The sequence below is a fragment of the Zootoca vivipara genome, chromosome 12 (genome assembly GCF_963506605.1).
Source record: "Zootoca vivipara chromosome 12, rZooViv1.1, whole genome shotgun sequence".
Classification (NCBI taxonomy): domain Eukaryota; kingdom Metazoa; phylum Chordata; class Lepidosauria; order Squamata; family Lacertidae; genus Zootoca; species Zootoca vivipara.
This window is the reverse complement of record NC_083287.1, coordinates 32,669,232-32,694,190: the sequence shown is the minus strand read 5'-3', so window position 1 is coordinate 32,694,190 and position 24,959 is coordinate 32,669,232. Positions and strand designations below refer to the sequence as shown.

Below are 24,959 nucleotides of genomic sequence, written 5' to 3'. Positions count from 1 at the left end.
ATCCTACGCACAGACTGTTATCTAATAGCAAGCTAATACCATATAATGCTTGCATAATAGCCTAGGAAAGATTATGCTAGGAAAAGTCAGTTGGGAAAGAATCTACCCTGTGAAAAGAAAAGATACCATATTCTTATCAGTACACTAGCTGACCCGGCCACGCGTTGCTGTGGTTCTTTCCTGTGATCCCCCACCCCACCCTGTCCCAATCTATGACGTATCCTGCCCCTCCTCCCTCCACCCCGGCTCATCCCTGTGTTCCAGTAGGATACCCTTCCCTCTATTGTTGTTGGCCCCTCCCCCCTGTATCTCCATACCTTGGCCCCCACCCTTCAAAAAGGAACTGTTAGGTTCTGGGTTCTATTTCCCAGCATGCACTTTTGTCTGAACCCTCTGTTTTCCCTGGGGAGTGTTGGCCCCTACCCCCGGTATCTTCCTACATTGGCCCCCAGCCTTGGAGAAGGAGCTGTCAGTTTCTGGGTTCCATTTCCCAGTATTTACTTTTGTCTGAGCCCTCTGTTGTCCCCTCCCCCTTGTATCTCCATACATTGGCCCCTGCGCATGCATCGTGAACATTTCTATTGGGGGTGATGATGCGCCCTGGGACCCAGAGAACTACTTAAAGAATCCCAACCGGGGGGGGGGGTCAAATAGTGAAGCCCCGTAGCAACAGACAGGCCCAGACAGAAGGAGGGGGGTCATATGGGCCACTTGGCATGGGCCTCCGAATCTAAAGGGGGCCTCGGTCAGCATATTCACAATCATTAAAATGAAAAAAATAACAAAAGGGTTAAAAACAGGGCCATATTATCTACCTGGCCCGGGCCCTGTAAGGGCCTGGCAACAGAAGGCGCGTTCTGAAGCACCCGAGTTGTTCAGTTCCATAAAAAACCCAGGAAGTGGCAAGGGGAAGGTAGGGAATTGTAAAAGGGATGGGGGGGGGGTTCACGATTTTTTACATTTTTATATATATAGATAAACACTTGTTAACACAAAAAGGTGTCAAATCACTTTTTCTTCAAACATTCATTGAGCAGCTTTCTAGATTTGTTTGCTTCTGTCTTCAGTTTGGATTAGGAACTTGATCTGATAACAATATAATCAAAGCAGAAAACAGCTTCCGTTACTTTAGTTACTTGCATGCTAATACTGCATGGAAGTTTCTCTGAATGAAGAAGCATGCAGTCACATTTTCCTTTAAAAGCAAAATATCAACATAAAGTACCTCCTTATTGGCATTTTGATAAAAGCAGTCAAAAAAATCGTGCTGTGTAATTTTATATTGTAAACAGCCCTGTGATCCTAGGATGAAGGGTGGTATAGAAATTTAATAAATAACAACAACAATACATATTATTGTTGTTGTTTGCTTTATTATAGTATTGTTGTTCCCATAATCAGAGAATAACTAAACATAACATATAGTGGGTGACAATAAACTAAGGTTTATTCAGAGTAGATCTATTTAAAGTAATGAATGTGTTTAAGTTAGGTCCATTAATTTTAATAGGTCTACTTTGAGTAAAAATTGTTTGAATGGCACCCAGAGCCTTCAAACCTGAATCCTCCTAAGTAACATATTTCTAATGAAATATACTTCAGCTAGTATTTAGGAATTGGTCAATGACAGTTGTGTAAAATAAAATGACAAAACTGCATCATCAACTGTTCTTCAGATTTATTATTGACTGAATAAAATGTGACTAGGGTATATTTCTTCTCATGGGAACATCTCATGCTACAGCCAATTGTGACTAAGGTACTATAATTTGATGTAGCTGAGACTGCAGTATGTGTCTAGTTTCCCCCCGAAAACATTACACTGCTGGCTGATCCATTCACCTAACTTGCCCTCTGGAAAAAATTTAAGGGATGGGGGGGAAGGCAAGATCCGTCCTGCCATCTGGGTGTGTTACAGGCATGCAAGTCCCTAAGGTGCACTGGGTCTTGAAGCAACATCCCAACATCCCTTAAGTGTATGTCCAAGTGGGGAACACAGAGCTCATCCCTGACTACCCCTGGGATGGATCCTGCCCACTGCCCCAACCACCACAGGACAGCCCATCTTACCCCTTGCCAAACAAAGGCAGCTATAATTGATCTTAACAAGCCAGGTTAAGATCCTGTAGTCAGAGGTCATTGCAGAATGCTCAGTTTTCATCTACAAGAAGAGAAAACTAAGTTACTGTAATTTGATAGATTTAAGACCATAGCAGGTTACTACATTTTATAAGCAGTTATATAGCATTATGTAAATTAAACACTTGCTGATCCTGCCAGACATGGTTACGGTATATATACTGGTTCATATAACAGTTTGAGTTACATCAAAGGGAGGTCCTGATGCTACTACTATTCAGAATAGTTTGACAACTGCTTATTGCTAAAAAGGTAATTCTAGATACTAATCCACAAAGTGCAAATTTGAGAGTTTATATGCTTCTAAAACCATTATTTTCTGAAATAATTATGGAAAGGTTACTCAAGGTCAGTTGGATAGGTCAACTGAGAAGAAGACCACCTGACAACTCATATGCTGTTAGGTCAGTGAAAGGAAATATATCTTGCGTTGTCAGCAGGTACAGTCTGAAATAAATACTGAGAAACTGAATTAAGGTTTTAACATACCACATGAGCAGAGTGTGATACTATGATACTGAGATGGGTTAGTAATGGAGTGCTGATCTGCTGCTGCTTCAGATACAGATGAATTCTGATATTTGCAGAGGCGGCCAAGATGATAAAGGCTCTGGAAACCAAGTCTTATGAGGAATGCTTGAGGGAGTTGGGCATATTTAGCCTGGAAAAGAGGAGACTGAGAGGAGATATGGTAGCAATCTTCAAATATCTAAAGGGCTGTCGCATGGAAGGTGGAGCAAGCTTGTTAATTTTCCTGCTCTGGAGACTAGGACCCGAACCCGATTCAAGATAAGGAGATTCTTACTAAACATTAAGAAGAACTTTTTGACAGTAAGAGCTGTTTGATGATACAATTCCCTCAGGAGGTTGGATGGCCATCTCTTAGGGATTCTTTAGCTGTGTTTCCTGCATTGCAGGGGGTTGGACTAGATGATTCCTGGGGAACTTCCATATTCTATGATTCTATGATTAGTGGTGTTTGCCAACCTGGGGCTGATGGGAGCTGTAGTAAAAAAACATATGGAAGACACCAGGTTGGCAAAGATCAGTAATATACAGAAGTAATTGGCTCCCTATTTACAAAAAGATACTGTCTCCATTTACATCATGTGGAGCTATAACAACTATTGCTGTCCCAAGGGACACTGACACCACAGCCACTCTTTGTGAATGTCTAAAAGACTAAATATAAACTGTTAATCCTTTAGAGATTGTATGAAATGAAAACCAGGGCACCTCCCACAGGCCACATTGAAGATATTTCAGTGTCATGGGAAAAATGGGAACAATTTGATAAATATTCTAAGCACTTGAAGCTGACCTAGGTTGCAGAGCAGTGTTAGATGGCGGCTTAAAATTCTTTGTAAATTCTGGAAACAAATAATGGGATCCTTTCATCTGTACAACACGCCTAGGCATAGATCAACCCAACTGAATTGGTAGCATCATCTTGCGAAACACCTTCTCCCTAGCATGTTACTTGCATAAAGAAAGCCAGGAGTAGAAAGGTGGTTACACTGGGTGCTACCCCAAGAATATATGATGTACACCTCCTATGCCTCTTGAAGATAATGGTAACTTAATTCTGATACTGGCAACATGGATTTTATAAGCCTACTATGAACAGGAAGAGGGACCCAGGTGGCGCTGTGGGTTAAATCACAGAGTCTAGGGCTTGCTGATCAGAAGGTCAGCGGTTCGAATCCCTGCAACGGGGTGAGCTCCCGTTGCTTGGTCCCAGCTCCTGCCCACCTAGCAGTTCGAAAGCACATCAAAGTGCAAGTAGATAAATAGGGACCGCTCCGGCGGGAAGGTAAACGGCGTTTCCGTGCGCTGCTCTGGTTCGCCAGAAGCAGCTTTGTCATGCTGGCCACATGACCCGGAAGCTGTCTGCGGACAAACACCGGCTCCCTCGGCCTATAGAGCGAGATGAGCGCCGCAACCCCAGAGTCGGACACGACTGGACCTGATGGTCAGGGGCCCCTTTACCTTTTATGAACAGGAAGGGTGAATATGACTTCATACAGTTTTATATTTAGTTTTGGTGTGGTGGCAATCAGAATTGAAGCCAGCTAGAGCTGTAGGCAGTCCAAGATGATAGCTTAATCTAAATAGGAAATTAAAACAACTTAAAACACAAGGCAGCCAATAATATCTCAAATATTTTATTAGGAGGACATAATCTGAAAACTAAAATTATGTAAAACAATTTTGCAACAATTAATTCCAAAGAAATCTATTATTTGTCATCTCAGCATTAACATACCCGCAGGTATATATTTTAATATGATTTAATAATGGAAATGCTTTACTTTAAAAATTATTTTGGGATAAACGCATTAAACAGCAATTAAGCTAATGTCACTTTTTGTCCTGGTTTGAAAGTTGCTCCACTGGGCCCTTTCCTCTTTGGATTGCGAAAATTATCGTAGCTAAAAAACAACAATAGTAGTGCATTACCACCAGAAATATGCTTTGTAAGAAAAATATTCAGGTGAAATCTAAAGAAGGCCAAACTCTTAAGTAAAACCAGAAATTCCCAAGCAGTTTCTTTGGCATAAAGATTTAAAAGTAGCAGTTAACAATTTTATTAGCATTCTTCAACTCCCTCTCCCCCATTCAGGAAAACTAACAAGCAATAAACAAATCCATTATAGTTAAATAAGAATTTTAAACTTATAACAATCAGAGCAAATAACCTTCTATAACTAAGAAAATGTTTAATGTCCACAGAAAACTTTTTTACAACATTTGTTAACAATCATTGGCAAGCTTCAGCAAACTTCTCTTGGAAGCAGAAGCAGCTAGCAAGCCAATGTGGGGTAGTGGTTAGAGTACTGAACTAGGACCTGGGAGATCAGGGTTCAAGTTCCCACTTGGCCCTGGAGCCTACTGGGTGACCTTGGGCCAGTCACTGTCTCTCAGTCTAACCTACCTCTCTGGGTTGTTGTGGGGCAGGCATGTCAAACCTGTGGCCCTCCAGATGTTTTGGCCTACAACTCCCATGATCCCTAGCTAGCAGGACCAGTGGTTGGGGAAGATGGGAATTGTAGTCCAAAACATCTGGAGGGCCGCAGGTTTGACATGCCTGTTGTGGGGGATAAATCATAGCTGCCAAGTTTTCCCTTTTCTCGCGAGGAAGCCTACTCAGCATAAGAGAATTTCCCTTTAAAAAAGGGATAACTTGGCAGCTATGGGATAAATGAGGAGGAGAACTATGTATGCCACCCTAAGCTCCTCAGAGGAAAAAGGTGTGATATTAATTCAATCAATCAATCAATCAATCAATCAACAGTACAAATTGCTGCCACTACTAAGGGCAACTGAGGGAGATGATAAGCATATTCCTGAATGTCACAACGAGGAATTGGAAGCAGGAGCTGTGAGGCTGGAATCATGAAGGAGCACAGCTGCTGGCAGGTCAACATGACCATGACTTCAACAATCATCCCTGCTTATAAAGGGATTTCAAACATTTTACAGTGATAGCAAATGGTGCCCACACTGACAGAAGATAATTTCAAGCAATTTTCCCTCCCTCTTGCAGCTCCACCCTACAAATCTGTTTCAGAGGTTCCTCCAGCACCACCATCCCCAAGCAGATTTTTTTTTTGGGGGGGGAGCCTCCCCTTTCCACTGATGGAAGTCTTCTGTCAATGGACAGAACACCACTGGATACAAACTTTAGGGTCCACCATCGAAAAGGAATGTAAAAGAAATTTCATATGCATTTGATAGAAAAACTCCAGCCTATCAGTAATCTGTAAGATAATAAAACTTATGTTTCAGGCTTTGGTAGCGCAGCCTCTAGAGCTGCATGTATAAACCAGCTTCTTTCTCATACAATTTCACTGAAACCTCTCACCACACTACACTTCAGTAAAGTCTTCAGGAAGTGTAGACACCTTAAGACAGAAAATGGTATCTGTGTGGCAATAGACTAATAACAGCAACTGTTCCAGAACATGTGTGAGCATTTTTTAATATTAATAAATAACTTGTGTGATTTCCTTGACAGAACGTACTTACAGTTCAGTAAAATTATTCCAGTCGTCTTGACTAATAGATGGCTTTGTGTTTCCAAGTGCAGTCATCAGGTGAAGCTGAGTAATGTTTAAAGTGTTCTTGCTGGGTACTGTTGATGGAGGAGTGACTTCCTCCTGGGAAAAAAAAAATCACATTAAGGGAAGGTACTATAAAATACTGTATTTCACTCCCTGATATTGACAATGGCTCAGTTCATAAGTTGGGTCTAAATTTGATTTTCAGTAACCATAGACTAGAGACCAGACCACAGTGTATACACTTATGTATACAGGCAAACCATGATTTAAGCTGTGCTTTTTCTTCCCTGCCTTCCTCAATATGCTATCCTTTCTGCAGGTAAATTGGCACATGTTGTTTCGTTACTATCGTTTGGCAACCCTACACAGTGTGTGTGTGTGGCGGGGGGGAGATAGTGAAGTCAAGGAACCTCCAGCACAACTGACCACAGGCCAATTATGCAATTATTCTGTCATGTGGAGATCCCAACTCCATGGCATGGTGACTTGAAGAGGAAGCGCAACATGATTACATAATAATTACATGTAATCATGTTGCATAAGTGTAATCATGGTTTGTCAATCAGAAAATAACACAAAACCAGTTTGCAGAAACCATGGGCTACCAATCTGGATGTCCCGACTAACCATAGTTAAGGTCTGTAAACTATAGTTTGATGTATGTCTTAACTGAGCCAGTGAGTTTGCCTGACTGTTTTGGGACATTCTCTGAGGCTATGCTTCTTTTGAAGCTGCAAAACTTTGCAGTAGTTACTATTACTACTTCTACAACAGAACATTTCTAAAGCTCAAAAGAATTAATAAATAAATGACTTCCATACCCCATTTTTGCTTCTGTAGTTGGCCTTGATAGCATTGATTTCAGCCCTGAGTTGCTCTATCTGTTCTTGATTAAGTTCTTGATAACCTTCCTGTAAGGCTGTTCTTAGAATTGGGGGCTGATAGGATACTAGATCCTTCAGAGCTAAATCATGATTTATGGAGTTTGGTCCTGAGAAACACTGAGAACTCTGTAGAGACAAGTGGGTGGGTGGGGTAACATTTACCATTATTATTACAGTCAGCAATTTTGTGGTTTCAGTAATGTTTTTCACAACAACAGTTACATTACCAAAGTTAATTATCAAACAATATAAGCTTTAGGAAGTATTTTGTTGATCAGATAACTTATTAGTAATATGAAAGTTTAAGTATGAATATGTTTCATTTTGAAATAGTGTGCATTCATAGGAGATTCTCCCTGGATCAATTCTCATGGGGATGGGACAGGTCCTCATTATTTTCCCAAAAAGACAAGGACTTGTTGCTGCTTTTGGTCAAGGAAGAATGAGTTCATATTTTAAGTTTATCTTGCATTTGATAGAAAATCTCCAGCCATTTTAGACGAATGCCTATCAGTAATCTGTAAGATAATAAAACTTATGTCTGTATGTCTGTCACCCAGAATGTATGTCTGTCACCCAGTACTGACATACCATAGATTGAATTAGCACTGTTTTTCCCCAATTACATTTAGATGCTAGAATGTTTCCTCTGACTTTACAGCATAAATTAAGCAAAAGCAGCCAGCTACCATTTCTGAAGCAGTTCCATTGCCGAGCTCTGATTCATAGGAACTGCCAAAGTAAAGACGATAGATGTTGGACCTTGGATCTTCTGGAAGCAGCTCACACATCTCAAGAGAAACTAGAGATTGCTCCAAGCCTCCTTCTCCATCTCCAGCAGAATCATCTGATCCACTGCTTTGATTTAAGAAAACCATCGATGATAGACTGAGATCGCTATCTGAGCTAGAACCTATGTCCTGCGGATGGAAATTAATAAAATTAGAATTTCCAACTCTGTAGCACTCCCCTCATTCTGGATGCCTGTGTGGCTCTTTATCTTCTGATCTTCTGGCAGGGAAGCATTGTGCTGAAGGTAGCAGTGTGCTCAGGAATGCAATATATCAAGGATCACGTCTCGCCATATGAACAAACCAGGACCCTCATCATCTGAGGCTCTTCTTCGTGTGCCTGCCCCACAAGACGTAGGGAAGGTGGCAACACAAGAATGGGTCTCTTCTGTGGTGGCTCCCTATTTGTGGAATGCTCTCCTTGGGGAGGCTCATCTGGTGCTTTCATTACATGTCTTTAGGCACCAGGCAGAAACATTCTTCTTCTCCCAGGTTTTTGGCTAATTAAACAATCTATGGCCTTTTAAACTGTGGGGGTTATTGTTTTGTTTATTATGTGTTTTTTTATTGTAAACTGCCCTGTGATCCTCAGTTTATAAATTTGCTGTTCAAATAAAAGCAGTCATAAATCCTTAGGCATGCTAAAATCTTTGGATCTCATCATACAACAATATCACAATCAAATCGCTACACATAACATTTCTAGGCACCACTCTTGAAAAGCCAAATTATTTGGAATATTAAGTATTTTAGTGCCCAGGTTACCAGTTTCAGATTGTGGCCAAGCTACTGGACTTCCTGCACTTTAAGATCTGCTTTGGCATCTCCCCTGGTATGCCTATCCCCTAGATTGCTAAGCTGAGTGGCCACAAGGGAAAGAATCTGCCCATGGACCTACATCAAATTTCTATGTCTCAGGGTTTCCAGAAGGCCATGAAGAACTATCTTTCTCAACTGGCCTTCCAGGCATGATGGTTTGGTTGAGTAGCATTATTTTTGGCTCTGTTAAAAAAAAAAGAATGTTGATCAGTTTTAGTTTTAAGTCTGAAATGTTATACGGTATTACTGTATTTCCTTTGGATATTTGGAATGCAAGTCATTTGGGATTTGTTATTTGCCTGGAAAAAGCAGCCTAAAATTATTAGTGAGAAATAATTTTACCATTCAAAATTATTATGGGTAGCAAACTTCTAAGGATTTTTAAGGAAATCCTTTAAATTTCAGTGCACTTACTTGGGGCAAAGTTGAACCAAAATTAGCATGCACGGCCTCCAATTGTGCATTATACAGTAAAGCTTTTAGGTCTGCTCCTGTGAAATGTTCCGTTTTTTCTGCCAAATGCTGAAAATCCACATCATGTGCCAGAGGGAGAGAATGACTCAGTGCTCTTAAAATTTCCAATCGGGAAGCCTAAGGAAATTAGAAGTAATCCTGTTAATAAAATACTGATTTCTTGCCCTTAGACAGTACTTAATGTTTTGTTTTTCAGTCTTCTGTGTATTTTTCCAATAAGGAAAAGGGCACTGGAGAAACTAAAACATGTGGAAGGACCCAGTGATGTAAACATTATTTTGAATTAATTTTCCATACATTTTCAAGCCTCTCTTCTCAACCATAAGGGCTTGCAACTTGCTTTTTATAATAGCACAATGAGATTCTCTGGAAGCCAGATTCTGTACCCACTACCACATTCTGATCTTTTTTTTTAACACACCTGTAGATCATAGAATAGACACACCAATGCCTACAGATGACAGCATCAAAGCTAAGTTGAGAAAGGCCTGAGAGAAATCCTTAGACTATGCAAGATCATTGCCTTGACATAGAATTTTACCATCACCATCATAATTTCTGCACCAATCTAATGAAAAAGTAAAATAAAATCAAACTTGAATCTGTTTCAAAACAACTTCATTTTATGTTCATGGAAACTCAGCCATCGATAGCATGGAATGGACATGAATCCACATAGAAGTGAGTAAGATTCAGTTTGTCTGTCTTCCTTTCAATATTTGGTACAGTGTTTTGTTTCTTACCTGATCAGGAGGTGGACAATACAGACACTTATCCAATCGGCCTGGTCTCAACAGAGCAGGGTCAATCAAATCAGGGCGACTAGTGGCCGCTAGTACATAAACTCCTTAGAAAAAGAAAGAGAATTTATTAATAAAATGCCAGGTTAACCTTTTCCTGGAAGAAACAGAGATGATTTGATCATTACCTTCTAAGCCTTCTACTCCATCTAGTTGAGTCAGCAGTTGATTAACGACGCGGTCAGTTACACCAGTGTTATCATGACCTCTTCGAGGAGCAAGGGAATCAAATTCATCAAAGAAAAGTATGCAAGGCTTGGCTGCCTGTGCTCTGCAATAAATACAACACAGCTAGGACAAAAGGAATGAACTGACCCTGCCAAGATTGGACACGTGATATCAGCAAGTCTTGTTAATTCACACCTCCCCAACATACACTTACTAAGCCTGTTTCTTCTCCACATTACAAATCCAGCATCTATTTTCAGCACTACTTACAAAAACAGAATCTATCAGCAACACCACAAATCTGGATCTAACCTGTTAAATACATCTCGAACTGCTTGTTCACTTGCTCCAATGTATTTGCTGAGCAGTTCTGGTCCCTGTAAAAAGAGAGAGAGAGAGAGAAGAGTATTCTCTGGAACCGGAGCTATTTAATTAATACTTATAAAGTGTATAAACTGTGGCATAACATACTGTATGTAATAAAGTACTGTTTGTGCTATGGCAATTACAAACTGTTTAAAAACATTACAAAATATAGGTTTCCAAAGGTACATACCTTGAACATGAGACTGGTCCAGTAGTTTCTACTTATGATCTACTCTACTGGGATCACGTTAACACTGCTTATTAAAGAGCGGGCAGGCAGAGGGAGGGGGGAGAACAAACACACAGAAGGACAGAAAGGAATTGAAACCCATTAAGTAGTGTGCCCAAAAAAATATCTATGGCAAAATTGAAGCTACTTTGCCCAAGGGTTTACGGTTGCTGTATGAACTGTGTTGATTTGGAATTGGAGTTGAACTGTGTATAGAAAGTTGGACTATTTTCTTTAGGCTAAATACCATGGGTCATAATCCAGATAGCTCCTGAAAGCCAAACTGTAGCATATAAATTTTATCACCTTATTGGATTCTGACTTACGGAACACATTTCAGTATTTTCAGTTATTGCAATAAATTCTGAAAAATCTCAAATTCTTACCTTGATGCTGATAAAATTCATTCCACTTTCTCGGGCAACTACACCTGCTAACAAAGTTTTCCCTGTTCCTGGAGCCCCATATAGTAAGATTCCTCTTCTTTGTCGTATGGGCAGGTTTGCAAATAATTCTGGATACTGAAAACATACAAAGTCTTTAGAAATTGCATCTGCTTTAAAAAGTATATGATCACTTAACACCTGTTTAAGAACCTCTGTGCAGGCTAGCTAAGTGAAAAATTGGATTCAGTCTACAGTATGCTGAAGAGGTCAGACCGAGGTCATGGATCCTGAGCTTGCACTGCCACCACCCACCATGAACCACCATTGGCAGGACTGGCAGCAACAACAGCAGTTATGCTCTATGCTTATTGATAATGTTTATTATCTTGCTAATTACGCTGCTTTAAATGTGCATTTTAAATTTGGCTTTCTTTAGCACTGTTTTCTTTTGAATTGTTTAATATTATTGTTTTTTGTTAACTTTGCTGTGTTAAATGTGCACTCAGTCACTGACTTCTTTTGTAATGTTTTGTTTGAAACCTTTAAGGTAATATTTTAGTATATCCTGTTAATTATGTTGCTTTGAGTGTATACTTGACTTTCTTCAGTAATGTTTTATATCAGTAATGTTTTATTCTGGATCGTTTTCTTTGATGTGTCAATGCAGACTGTAAATGGCTTTGAGATTTTTTTTTCTTTAAAAACATTAAGTGGTATAGAAATGAAATAAATACCAAATAATAATTCATAACCCTAACCCTATTATTATTCATGTAGTTCCATAATTACTATTATGATATGCTCCATAATATCAATTTTGGCAAAATCCATATCTGGGGTGGAACCAGTGAGTCACCATCACATCTCTATGCTTATTTTGAAATGCGACTAAATGCATATAGACTAACATTTGCATGAGTATTTTATCAGGTGTTTTTTAACAGGTGTTTTCCTGCATTTCCAGGCTTCAGTTTCATCTGCTGGGGCATGAGCATTATGAAACAATCCAATAATGATCAAAGAGCCAGATACATACTATTGATATAGACAAAAACAAAACACACAAGTTTTATTTCTCTGGTCCTGTTCATAACTACTTCAAATGTGGTATGTACGGATCCCTACACATCTAGTGGCATACCTGCCTTCCTCATATTGACATGTTGGCTATGACAACAAATAGAGTCTGCATTCATAGAGTCCAAAGAATGCCACATTCACCCCATAAAACTGGAATGAATATATATATATATATATATATATATATATATATATATATATATATAATGGATTTGGCACACATAAAAAGTATGCCTGGTGCAAGGCAACTGAAGATAAGGAAAAGACACCCCTCACAGCCACTGATGAAGAGGGGTGCCATTATTAACCTGGCCTCCTGGGAGCAGCACCACTGCCATGTACCAGAAAGTAGAGGGACAAGGCAGGGTGATGCCCCGCACTGTCCCTGGGCCTGGCTGACATGCTGCTCCCTGCTGGCAACTCTGGATAACTGCCTCCCACACTGTGCACTCCGGTAGTCATTCAATGATCTGAGGTAGATAAGCCACACAGGCTTCTTCATGAACCTTCTGTCTTAATAATCCTCAGCTGTTGTATCTTCATTCTTTCCTCAGCTCTGCGCTAACCGTCAGGGATGATCTTCTAGTTTATGCCTTTTAACATACTATTGCTGAAGCTGTACCGTTCTCCTTTCCAGCTTCTGCAAACTTACATATGAATGAGAAATGGCTGTACCAAGGGTGCATATTTGTCCATTTTGATTTAAGAAGCTGTCACCCCTTAAGCCAGAACCGTCAAAGGTCTGTGTTCCTACAAACACCTACCAGTGGCAGACACAACTGTAAGAGAAAAGTACCTTGGCAGGTAATTGGATAGTATCTATAAGCACTTGTTGTATCTCCTTGAGGCCACCAATTCTCTCCCAGCCAAACTCCTGAGGCTTATGGAGGTTAACGTTTCTCAAAGATGTTGGGGTAAAACCTTCTAAAGCTTTTTGGAAGTCTGATGTTGACAGAATCAAATCTGTTAAAATGAATAAACACATTCACTTTACGATTTTTTACACCGAAATATTACATTATATTATACACGTTTTTTTCTGAATACTTCATAAATTATACATACCTTCTTTTTTACACGTTCCTTTGCTAGAAACAGATGAGTGTACAGCACGTTCAACTAACATTGTCAGATCTCTAGCTACAAATCCTTCTGTTTCCTTTGCAATTAGATGGAGATCAAGATTACAAAACCTGTCTATATTGGAGTCAAGTTTATTTTTTATTATGGAACGAAGTATTTCACACCTTTGTCCCTGGGGAAAAAATACAGCAAATTTATCAGTAGCCTAACTTTGAAGAACTGAAGAAAAATAAGAAGACTGGCCAAATTTCAAATGAATGAAAAGTTACAGATTCTGAAGAAATAAAAAAAATACAGATCTGTGCATTCAACATACAATATAACTTTTATACCAAGATGTTAAACAAAATTACTTGGAATTAGATTGCATGGTTTTAAGATGCTTTGATTAAAACATAATTTATTGCTTTTACCTGATTTGGAGCCTGGATATGTTGGAAACATTGAAATATGTGAATTCCTTGAGCAGAAATCATGGAAGAGTGTAGTGACTGTTCAGATAGGCTTGTGGCAATGAGTGCAATCAAACTGTGCACAGAAATAACTTCTTTTATCATATCTGTCAAAACTAGGAACAGAAATACAAATCAATTCAAACTTTATGGATTGATGGCCATATAAAATAGCAGCTACCTCTCAATTTTAGTGTTACAAAAACAGCATCTTCTTTTATTTCAGTGCATTTTCTGTTCCAATAAAGTTCCAGAAGCTTGAAATTTTGTTTGTATCAGCTGTTAATAACCTAACAAAGCACATTCCCATACTGTATCCAGAAGTATTACAGCACAAGCATATACTTATCTACTCACAAGTAAGTCCCCTGGAATTCAGTGGGCTTACTTCCATATAAAGAATTACAGCTTTAATATACAAGAATAAATCATAACCATAACATTGTACCAAAAGCTGAATATATTGTTTATAACCCGCAAATACAGACATACTATGTAGAGTTGTGCTAATTACTAACACTATGCAAGTGCTGGATTATGCTGTTTATTTCAGAAGCATTCAAAAGCTAAAGATCAGTATTACCTGGCCCAGGGCACATTCCCAGAGGTGGCTATTCTTTTTAGCCTGGGGACTGCATGGCAGCAGTGGGTGTAGCAAAAAGTACAGCCGTGGCCATTGCATACTCTTTCACACACATATCAGAGCACATCTAAAAACAAGCAACAGAGCTCCCCATTCCGCAGTCGATCCTCACAGATCAAGAGGAGCAGGGAATGTGGTTTTCTCCACATTGCGTGGAAAATTCATTTCAAAGTTTAAAATATTGCTAGCTTTCATGAAGATATGAACAACACATTGTGATCTATTCAGGACCTTGCAAATGTTTCCAAACACAGGACAGTTAAAGCCAAAACAACTCAGTAATAGTTGGTAAACCATTACCATGAGCAAGGCGAGTACTCTGGACAGCTTCAGGACTGTTCTCATGCTCCGGAGCAAGGGGTACTCCAACTATGTGATCAAGGTCATCTAGCAAAACAACAGATGGTTGTTTCCATCCTGCCTCTAGAAAAACTTCTTCCATTTTTTTCCGTATGTTTTCTAATCTCTTTCCTGAAAAACAAATATAGTGATTAGAACGACACAGAAGAAAAATGTCCTATTTTCCAATACAATCTATGATTTGGCAAGATTATGGGTCAGAGACTAGCTTGTATTTGACATTTTCATTATACCAAGAGGTCTTGAAATTACCCTATTGTGGATCTCCTTTAAGATATTTCCTATCTACTATCTGCTGAACATATAAGGAGAGCTGGTGCAGAATAATATAATTCACTAGTCTGAGTCACTCTGCTGCCATAAGCTTACAGAATGGTCACAGGCAAGCCATTCTCTCAGCCTCAGTCCTCCATCAGCAATATTTGATGAATACACTAGCCTATTTTACATAAATAAATAAAATAAACTGAGTTCAATGGAACTTTTTCCCAGTTAAGTGTGCACAGGACTGCATCTTAACTGACACAAAATGAAGTAGTACAAACATCAGAGACATAACACATAATAATATAAATAGATCACATATTTCAAACTGGGGGGAAGTGGGGAGAGGGAAGGAAGGCCCAGACAATATTCTTGATGCTGCTTTTGAAAGAGATTTTTAAAACAGGAAGGTTCTGGCTCCTACCTGTTTATGTGACCAATCTGATAACAGCAAGGCCTAAAATGTTAATATTAAACCAGTGGGGTGGGACACAGGGTTTGGGCATAAGACCCTAGTTCAAACCTACTGGGTGGCTACAGACAAGACACATTTTCAATATGGCCCAACTCTTACCAGTTGTTGCTATGATAAACAAAGATACTAGGAATAGTATTTATTTAGTATATTTGTTAGTTGCTCTTCTCACAAAATGACCCAAAGCAACTTACATTAAAACCAAATAAAGAACTTCCAATAAAAATCTAAAAACCAAGCTGAACAGATAAAATAGATCAGGACTTGCTGATCTCACCCAACTAAAAGAGGCCACAATGCCACCATTAAGAAAGAAGTATTCACCTGGTGCCCAAAAACAGATAAGGATGGCGCTAGGCATGTCTCCCTGGGTAGAGCAGTCCACAAGCTGGCAGTCACCACTGAAAAGGTAAAACTTGGTAACTTACCCTTTTAGTTTAATTGTATTCTGAAAATCCTACAAGAAGGGAGACAGTTGTACTCATACCTCTTAAAGCTTTGCAGTTAACTACTTCCACATGGGCATCCAGTCTATCAAATGCTTCTTTGCAGATGGCTTTTGCTAAAGTTGTCTTGCCACTTCCCTGTAAAATAAATTAGGGCTAAAAACTCCTAAAATAATACCCAGATTGAAAAACTATCAAAGTTTGCTACTATGGTTTTCTATTTCTGTAATATTTAACCTGATGGTGTAAAATCATGCAGATTCAATGCAATTTGTTCACGTCTACCAGATCCAATGTTGATTTATAGCCCTTGGAAAAACAAAGTGTGTATGTGTGCATGCACAATCACATTTTGCTTTCTTCCTCTCTATCTAGGGGGTAAGGGGAAAGTGATCCAAGGGTGGAGGGAGAGAAGCATGCAGATAGAGGAATCTCCATGGCACTCTCCCAAAATTCTAAATGTACTCACACGCCCAGAAAGATTGACAACCACTTGAATTGGACTAATGATAGAACCCCAAATTTATTGGGTGCTAAAACAGAGAAATGTAAAAGTTTTACCTTTGCTCCAGTAACCAGGATACCTCCACTACATAGTCCTGCAGATATGGGAGCAAGCTTTTGAGACAGTGGTCGTTTCAAAAGGCTGTGAGATACATGCTTCAAAGACGATACTGCTAAATTATCAACTCCTCTGCAAAGGAAATGTTAACAGAATTGAGTGCCCTCTCAACGTACTGTAGTCAAATTAAATCGTATAAAATGAAAAGCTTGGCTATTTTAGAGTACTCTCTGTCTCGATTATTTATAGAACTGTAGCCAATGACCCAGCTGCAATATTTGCTACTGTACTGCACACACTGGTGGCAAGTGCAGAATACTGTCTGCCATTAAGTATGTCAATCATTCATTTTGCAAAAGGTTTCCATGTATGTGAAGAAATAATCCTGCATCCGACTGCATTATTTGCTGCACCCCATTGTATGTGTGTTCAGATAGACCAACCACACCAGCAAAACCTGTATTAGAGGGCACAGGTGTGCCAAATACTTGCCCAATTTCTGAGTCATGTGATTAGAACAATATGTGTGTTTGAATCTTGACAGGACTCTAGGGCTAATAAAATCTAATGTTCTCTTTAGCTACAACGTTATTGACATCTAAAATGCTTCATATTTATATTACACATTTAATATTTATTTTTGCACAGCTTTTAATTGTTGATTTTTTAAATCTAATTTGTGATAGTATTAAAATGTCTCACCCTAAACAGTTCAGACCAAACCATGGAAGCTGCTGCTCACAAGAAGATTGTGCACCACTGCCATTGGCTACTGAGGTCACAGGATGTACCAGAACCTACACAAAAGAAGACAGTCACTATTTAGAAGTGACTTTTTAGAACATGGTGGTTTTTGTGTGTGTGTGTGTAGAGAAATACTGAATACATACTCCAATAAAATTCAGAATGGGATTTTACTGTAAGAAATCACATAGAAGAAACTTGTCTCCCAAGAAGCTCAGGATTGTAGTGGGTTTGTCCTTTGGATAGATAGCTATAAACAATTTTTAAAAAGTACGGTATCTAATTATTACACTACATTTAAAATACTATGTGATTTTCAGATTTCCTTGTATTTCAAATCCATCCACACTCTGTGGCAGCCTTCCCCAACCCAATACTCTCCAGAAGTTTTGAACTAAAACTCCCAGCAGTCCCATTCAGCATGGCCAATGGTCAAGGGCAGTGGGACCTGTAGTCCAAAACATCTGGTTGGCAGTAGAAGTAGGAAAGCTGCTGTAGAGTTTTCACTCCATCAATTCTACAATGAAAATTAAAGTTGTCATTATAATATAGAAAACTGAAAATAAGAAAACAATAAACACACTTCAAAAATCAGGAAGTGAGAGAACTACAAGCTCGCTTTGGAAGATTGGGGCAGGTTGCTGCAAAACCTTTCTTTACTCTTCTAAGGGAACTTGAATTTATCATCCAATGATGTTCATTGTGACTGAATTTACATACAGATTATCATAAGGTTCTCCTCTCCTGCAATGCTTCATGTACATTGAGTCAAATACCAAAATGAATACAAAAATTACCCCAATAAACAGAATTGCACTGTTGATATAATTTAAGTTATTGGATACCTGAAATAAGTGATATTTACTTGCATATTTGTCTTCTGCAACAAGCTGGGACTCAGGATGTAAGTGTTTTTTGCCTTCTCCTCTTCAGAAGTAATGACACTGAGGACAAAGTCCTCCATACCTTTCAAAACATAATGGACACATCAATTTGCTTCTGATACAAAATAGTAATTTTTAATACCTTGTAGATCCTGTATTATACACTGGCAACCCCTAGCTCATGCAAAAGTGTTTCAATGTGTATGTAAGTATTTTTGTGGCTAAAAGCTTTGATCACACTTTAATTCACTGGCAAAGACGCATTAAATGGTTGACCATAGCTGGGAGTATGGGTCTTTATTTATTGGGAACACCTTTATTTAAATACAATAGCCAAGTAACAGATTGAAAAGACAATGATTTTAATTAGTGATTTTAAAAAAATCAAATATATTTTCATAATTGGGTAGAAATATATTCACAATCACTGCTGAGGGCAGTTCAGCTTACCATCTTTAAGAGCTAATTGTATATCATTTGTGCCTGCTATTAGCAAGGGAAGTTTGCTATAATCCTCTATCCACAAATTAAAGGCATTTTTAATTTCATCGTCACCGATATCTTTATTCTAAAATGAAGAATGGATGAGAAGCATTGTTAGTTCAGTAAAAATTCCTAACATTTCACACAATAAACATTTGCTCATTCAAGTATACAAGGGTCAGAAATGCTAAGAACTGAGGCAAGTCATCTGAGGATTTACTAGTGGCCCCAATTTTATCCAAAATATGATATCTTTATTATTTCCTAAGGAAAAATCTATACTGGAAAAAAGTTTAAATATTTGATTTGATAGTGTTCAAGCCCTTAATTGTATATACAATAACCATTTTAGTTCACTTGTGACATTATTGCTCCTCAACAATCTAAATCGGGGGTCAGAAAACTTTTTCAGCCATGGGCCGGTCCACCATCCCTCAGACCATGTGGTGGGCCGGACTATATTTTGGAAAAAAATAATGAACCAATTCCTATGCCCCACAAATAACCCAGAGGTGCATTTTAAATAAAAACACACATTCTACTCATGTAAAAACTCCAGGCAGGCCCCACAAATAACCCAGAGGTGCATTTTAAATAAAAGGACACATTCTACTCATGTAAAAACATGCTGATTCCTGGACCGTCCACGGGGCGGATTGAGAAGGCGATTGGGCCGCATCTGGCCCCCTGGCCTTAGGTTGCCTACCCCTGGTCTAAATAAACTCCTTATATTCTTATGAAGAACTGGTAACTGTAGGTTGATAATGCCTTTGGAATAAATTGTCTGAAATAATAGCATAACGCAATATGAATTTCACAAACTTGTAAAGACACATGGAAGCAGCTTAACAAATAATTATGGTAAAGAATGCAAACTCACTAAATATTTTTTGGGATACAATTTAATAGATGATGGAATTTTAGGATCCAAGTTCACTGATGTGATTCTGACAGCTGAATGCATTTCTATGTGTAGTCTCCCTCTCAACCCTTCTGGTATCTGAAATAAAGTTAAGAAAAACAAGAAATATGAAAAAATAAATGCTGTTTCACCTTCAAAAGTATATCCACCAGTGTTGTACTTGAAGTTTGTATAACTTAAGAATAACTTAATTATTTAAGATTTCAAATGTTCTTAAAGATTTCAAATACCCTGACTGTCCATCAAATGTAATTTAAGCCTCCTCAGTTTCAGTTAGTAAGGGAGTATAACGATTTCAATTAAATCAAACAAACCAGACATGTATATTTTTTAAAAAGAAGAAATGGTTTGAAACTGTATGTTGGGCCCCACCCAGAGTGGCTGGGGCAACCCAGTCAGATGGGCGAGGTACAAATAAATTATTAATTGTTGTTGTTGTTGTCAGAATAGACCCTATTGAAGTTAATGGAACTATTATAAGACAACTATTGTGGCTTGGAGATGGTAGCACTGTGATCCTGAGGACACTTCTTTATAAATAATCCACTATAATCTGTAGATCTTATTTCCAGGTAACCATTTTAAAAAATGCAGCATTAAACGATTCAACACTTGACTTAAAATCTTTAATCTTTTGTAGGCTTCTGAAATTGGACTAACCCAAACTCTTCCGACATGCAGTTGTTCCATGTTGTTATTACATATTATAGCACTCTTTAGATCCTCAAATCCATTCCATATTATTTGTACAATAGATATCTCATTGGATTCTTGACTTTTACTAGGGTCGGATTGCTCTTTGTCTTCTCCATTGATCATCTGTTTTTCTTTCTTTGACATTGGATTCTGCTTTGACTCTTGATGCTGCTGTCTTGGAGAGAGCAGTGTAGTGATTTTCCCGTAAGACACTTTAATATTAGCTTCCAAAGCAGGGAATTCTAGATTCCATGGAAATACATGAATGGCATTGCATTTCTGAAACGTACATGTTGCCAATGTATTTTGCACACTGGGGGGCTGAATCTGGCATACTCTGAAAACAGAATCCATGTGAATCAAGTTTAACAGCCCATCTTTGGCAGCATTCAGTTCACCTGTGTCACGAGAAGCCTCCTGCTCTTTGTCAGAAGAGAAAATGTTCCCAATTAAATTCCATATGTTTGGCAGGACACTTGCAGTTAATGATGCCTTTACATCTGGCTTAGGCCCTTGGACTCCCATATTTAAATTAGTTTCTTTAGCACATAATTCCTTAGTTGTTGCTCTTGGATCCAACATGGTTTTAGGAACATTGTCCTGTAAGATGTCACTTTTTGGGGAAGGCAGCGTGGTGGAAGTTCCTTCATACTGACGTACTTTGGGGCGTATGAAAAGCTCTGTACGAGCTTCCAGTCTCCCATAAAGAGCAGCAGGTTTTAGAGTAACTGGAATTAAAGAGGGGAAAGTTAATACATATGCCACCTTACAATTATTTCTGCAATGTTGTAGGAAGACTTGCATGAACACTTACCAATCTGGATATAAATACAAGTGTGTTGTTCAACCCAAACTGGGAAGACAGCTTTGGGAAACACTATTCGAATTTGGTCAAGAAGATGGCTTTCAAGTGAGAAAGCATGCAGCTCCTACAATACATTGCAGAATGTTAGAAAAGATTTCGTATTAGAACTCATTTGTGTTTCATAATGAAATTTGTATACTAAACTGGATCTGAACCATAAGGAAAACAACAATAGCAAACACACAGAAAAAAACATTAGAAAGGGGGTGGGGTGAGAGAGGACAGGAATGAAGACCACCACCCTGTTTAAAAGCATTAGGAGAGCTAAATAATTTAAATTTCTGTATTACCAGGATCTCCCAATCATCTGCTGAGAGGGGTTCCACTTCTACTTGCTGACAGGACAAGACTTGAGAACAGGGCTCGAGGAAGATCTGCCAGACAATAAACCTTTTTGAAAAAATACTCTCAATATATTTACATAAACAATGCAGTGGAGATGAAGTGAATCATGGAGTTGCTGACAATGGGGATGAACCACAAGCACTTGCATGTAACCAAATTGCATTATAAGTTTTTCACCATTTATTGTTCAGCAGTGTTGCTTGTTCCCCTTGGAAAATCAACAACCATTTCCCAGCCTTCCTTTAAAAAGCAGTTTGCGACTTGGTTCAGGACATTGTCAAATGCTAAGAGGTTGGATAGAAGACACTTTTACATGTTCATGTATCAATCAACTCACTAAATATGAACAAATAACCCTGATACAGAACAGCTGTATTTCATGCATGGAAGCAGCTCTCAACATCATTATATATTTCTTGATTAGGTCCTGTAGAAATAAGTGCATGCTGTGCCAGGCAAGGAAGGAGAAATCCCAGCTTTTAGAACCGGGGTTGTGTACATAAGCTTTCAAACAAGTACTTTCAGTTCTGATAAACTTTTGGGAAGGGGGAAGGCTGATTCCAGTCACTGCTGTTTCTCATCACAGATCATAACTGGCAAAACTAACAGTACTCTCCGTCTGTCATTGATATCTTTGCACACAGCTGCCTTTGCACAGCTGAATACAAAGAACCTAAAACTGGGGCCTGCATATTTTGCAGATACAAAGGAAACAAAAATGTACAAATGAATAGAAGCCATAGAAAAAGACTCATTCAAAAATTACTTGGTCTATATTTTTGTCCCATTTTCAATGTTACCCTAAATGTTAAACACCAGCTCCAGGTTTGCTGAACCCTTATTTATTTGCAAAAGCTATACTAATAAGAATTTTGACATTACTCAGTAGACAGATGGAGACCAATGATTATGAAATATATTTGCCTAGTTTAATATTCTAGTCCAGGCAAGAAAATAAAAGTTGACATTCCAAACCTGTTGCCCATCTTTGATGCCAAGTTTCTCTGCCAGTTGTCTGTTCATTTCTACAACATTTCCAGCATGCTGACCACAATTTCTGATTTCTGTCCAGCCGAAGAAAACAGGCTGATTGCCCCAAGAAGCTTTCACAGCTTGATCCTGTTAATACCACAGAAAACAGATAGATGTTAAATAGCATAGCAGCCTGTAGTACCCATAATTCTTTTTCCAGCTATCTATATGAGAGTGCGCAAATAGCATTAAGAATTATTATATGACACATTTCTTATCTACAGGATATTAATCTTGTAGAAAACATACATTATTTTGGAACACTAATGTGATTAGTGTATCTTTTACGTTTGAGCAAATAAGTACCGGTACAGTAAATGCAAGAGCTGTTCCGACAGTGGAACAGACTTCCATGACAGCTGGCAGACTCTCCTTCCTTGGAGATTTTAAAGAGGTGTATGGCTGTCATGTATGCTTTAGTTGAGATTCCTGCATTGCAGGGGGTTGGACTAGATGACCCTCAGGGTACCTTCCACCTGTACAATTCTATAAAAAAAATTATTTTGCGGGAATGCTAATGAAATTAGTGCAGTCCTGTGTTTGATTGGATGCATGTGCAGAGCTTTTCTATGAATGGTCTGCCTCATCTACTTCAATTAAGAAAACGACCAATGTGTCCAAAGAGATGTCCACACAGACAGTCAGATCCCTCTACTGAAACAAATGGAGGAATTGCTGTGGTTGGTGGAGTTCCACAAACTCTGAAGCCTTTGTGCCCAACTGCTGAACCAGGCCAAGAGTCTTGCAGTTTGTACACAATTTGGTCATACTCATCATGTAGAAATTCCAAATGCTTTTCAGCCCTTATTTCATACGCACATTTACGTTTTATACAAGGATTCCCAACACCAATATAGTACAATGGCGAAACACCTAACAATGTTGCAGCAGGTTAACAGGCATATACATCTTTGTAGATGAAGGCACAGTTCTACAATGTTCTTTTGTCATTAACACATGCCTGTTAACCTGCTGTACTGTACAGTTCAATTCAATTCAATTCAGGGGTGGGGAACATGTGACTCTTTGCCTAATTTTATGCAAGTGGGAGGTGACTGGAGAAAAGAAGGGTGGATGGGGTGGCAGGAAGAGAGGGAGATAAAACGGACATAGGGATGGAGTGAGGGAACCCTCTGCAAGTGAACAGTTCAGACCTTCTGGCAACGGTAATATATATGGGGAAGAAAGATGCTACAGAGACCACTAACAGGAAACAGTGAAGCCTAACAAGCCTGACCAATATCCTCCACGATTCAAGGGTGTACCACTGAAAGTGCATTAGTGACCTATGTTTTATATCTTTTTAGGCTACTATTGATTTTAATAATCTTTAAAACTGTTTTTTATTGAGAGCATTTATTTAGACACAGAAAGCCTATTTTTGTTGCTTTATGAAGCAGAGAAATTCAATAAATTGAGTTTTTAATTAATTTCAATGTCAGTAGTTCATTTCAAGAATATTTGCAAGATGGAATGGAAAAATCATTTCACATAATTCTTCTTTGCACTGAAGTTAAGATTTCATTCCACTAGTGTTATCAGGACCCTTACAGAAGAGCATCTCCTAATTTGATGCAGTAGCTGTTGTACCCTATATAAAGTAAACGGGGGGGGGGGAATCGGTGAAAGTGAGCGACAGTGTCAGATATGGGACACCTGTTCCTTTATGAACTGTGGGAAGCTAAAGAAAGGATGGCAGGTTCTCTCATTCCTAAAAGCTGCAGTGGCGACATAATGAGCGTGACATAACAAGAACCTATAATTTTGTATCCTTCTACCTTTTGCCCTGTGAATAAAGTCTCTCACAGGCCCCGTTGTATCATGAACCCAGCCACTTAAGAACCACACCCCATAGCGCCAAGATGCTGGATGGCAAAGAGGATTCCCCCGAGCCCCCCATTCCCCACTGCTGCCATAGCAACGGGACGCCAGGACGATGGAAAGGCTGACGAGAAAGAAAGAGGGCGACTGAACGTCACCAGAAGAAGACGAGGCGAGCAAACGTGTGAACGAGACGGGGGGGGGGGAGAGAGAGAGACTGGCTGAGGAGATAGAAAAGATCCTCAGAGAAACGAGCCAGGGCGAATTCCCGTGATCCTCTCTGCCCGGGCCCCGGATAAAGCCGCCCTCCCCCGCGTTCCTGTACCTGCTGCAGACGGAGGCTGGAAGCCAACCCAGGCGGCAGGTGCAGGAAGCAGTCCCGGGCGCCGCTCAAGGAGACGCTCGCCGCAGCTGCCCCGGGGCCTCCCACCCCCCACATGGCAGGTGCCGGCCCTGTGACCGCGCAGAGCCCCGTGCGGCTCGCGCTAAGGGCCGGACTACATGTACTTGCTGCTGCTACTGCTGCTGCCGCTGTTCCTTCCGGCTTCTCGAGCGGCCCACCCTCTTTGCCTACTCGCTGTGATTGGCTGAAGCGGTTCGGCCCTTGTTTTGTTTCCTGGCTCGGTTCAACTTTCACCCGCTTACCTCAGCCTTCCCAGAGCGAAGAACCAATGAGAGAGCG

At 39.4% G+C, this 24,959-nt stretch overlaps 1 protein-coding gene across 1 annotated transcript; it reads right to left on the bottom strand.

Annotated features, from left to right (window-relative positions):
- Positions 1-4,283: 4,283 nt before the first annotated feature.
- On the bottom strand, positions 4,284-24,832 carry PEX1 (peroxisomal biogenesis factor 1). Its single transcript, XM_035129027.2, has 24 exons — positions 24,603-24,832; positions 22,400-22,543; positions 21,370-21,453; positions 21,029-21,143; positions 20,179-20,942; positions 19,477-19,596; positions 18,564-18,681; positions 18,095-18,195; positions 17,188-17,282; positions 16,485-16,617; positions 15,965-16,061; positions 14,679-14,849; positions 13,697-13,851; positions 13,266-13,455; positions 12,997-13,163; positions 11,121-11,255; positions 10,452-10,516; positions 10,100-10,242; positions 9,915-10,018; positions 9,112-9,288; positions 7,777-8,007; positions 7,025-7,213; positions 6,169-6,299; positions 4,284-4,571 (listed from the first exon to the last, which is right to left on the bottom strand). The coding sequence occupies exons 1-24, from the start codon at positions 24,714-24,716 to the stop codon at positions 4,490-4,492; spliced, it is 3,825 nt and encodes a 1,274-aa protein (XP_034984918.1). The 5' UTR covers positions 24,717-24,832; the 3' UTR covers positions 4,284-4,489.
- Positions 24,833-24,959: the final 127 nt, after the last annotated feature.

What these genes read in the sequence shown, in the direction of transcription:
- PEX1 (XM_035129027.2), bottom strand. Translation starts at nt 24,716, where the DNA reads ATGTGGGGGGTGGGAGGCCCCGGGGCAGCTGCGGCGAGCGTCTCCTTG. An exon ending in CAGATGATTGGGAGATCCTG is followed by an intron (nt 21,144 to 21,369) that starts GTAATACAGAAA and finishes AATGTATTGTAG; the next exon opens with GAGCTGCATGCTTTCTCACT. An exon ending in CTATCCAATTACCTGCCAAG is followed by an intron (nt 11,256 to 12,996) that starts GTACTTTTCTCT and finishes GTATGTTTTCAG; the next exon opens with TATCCAGAATTATTTGCAAA.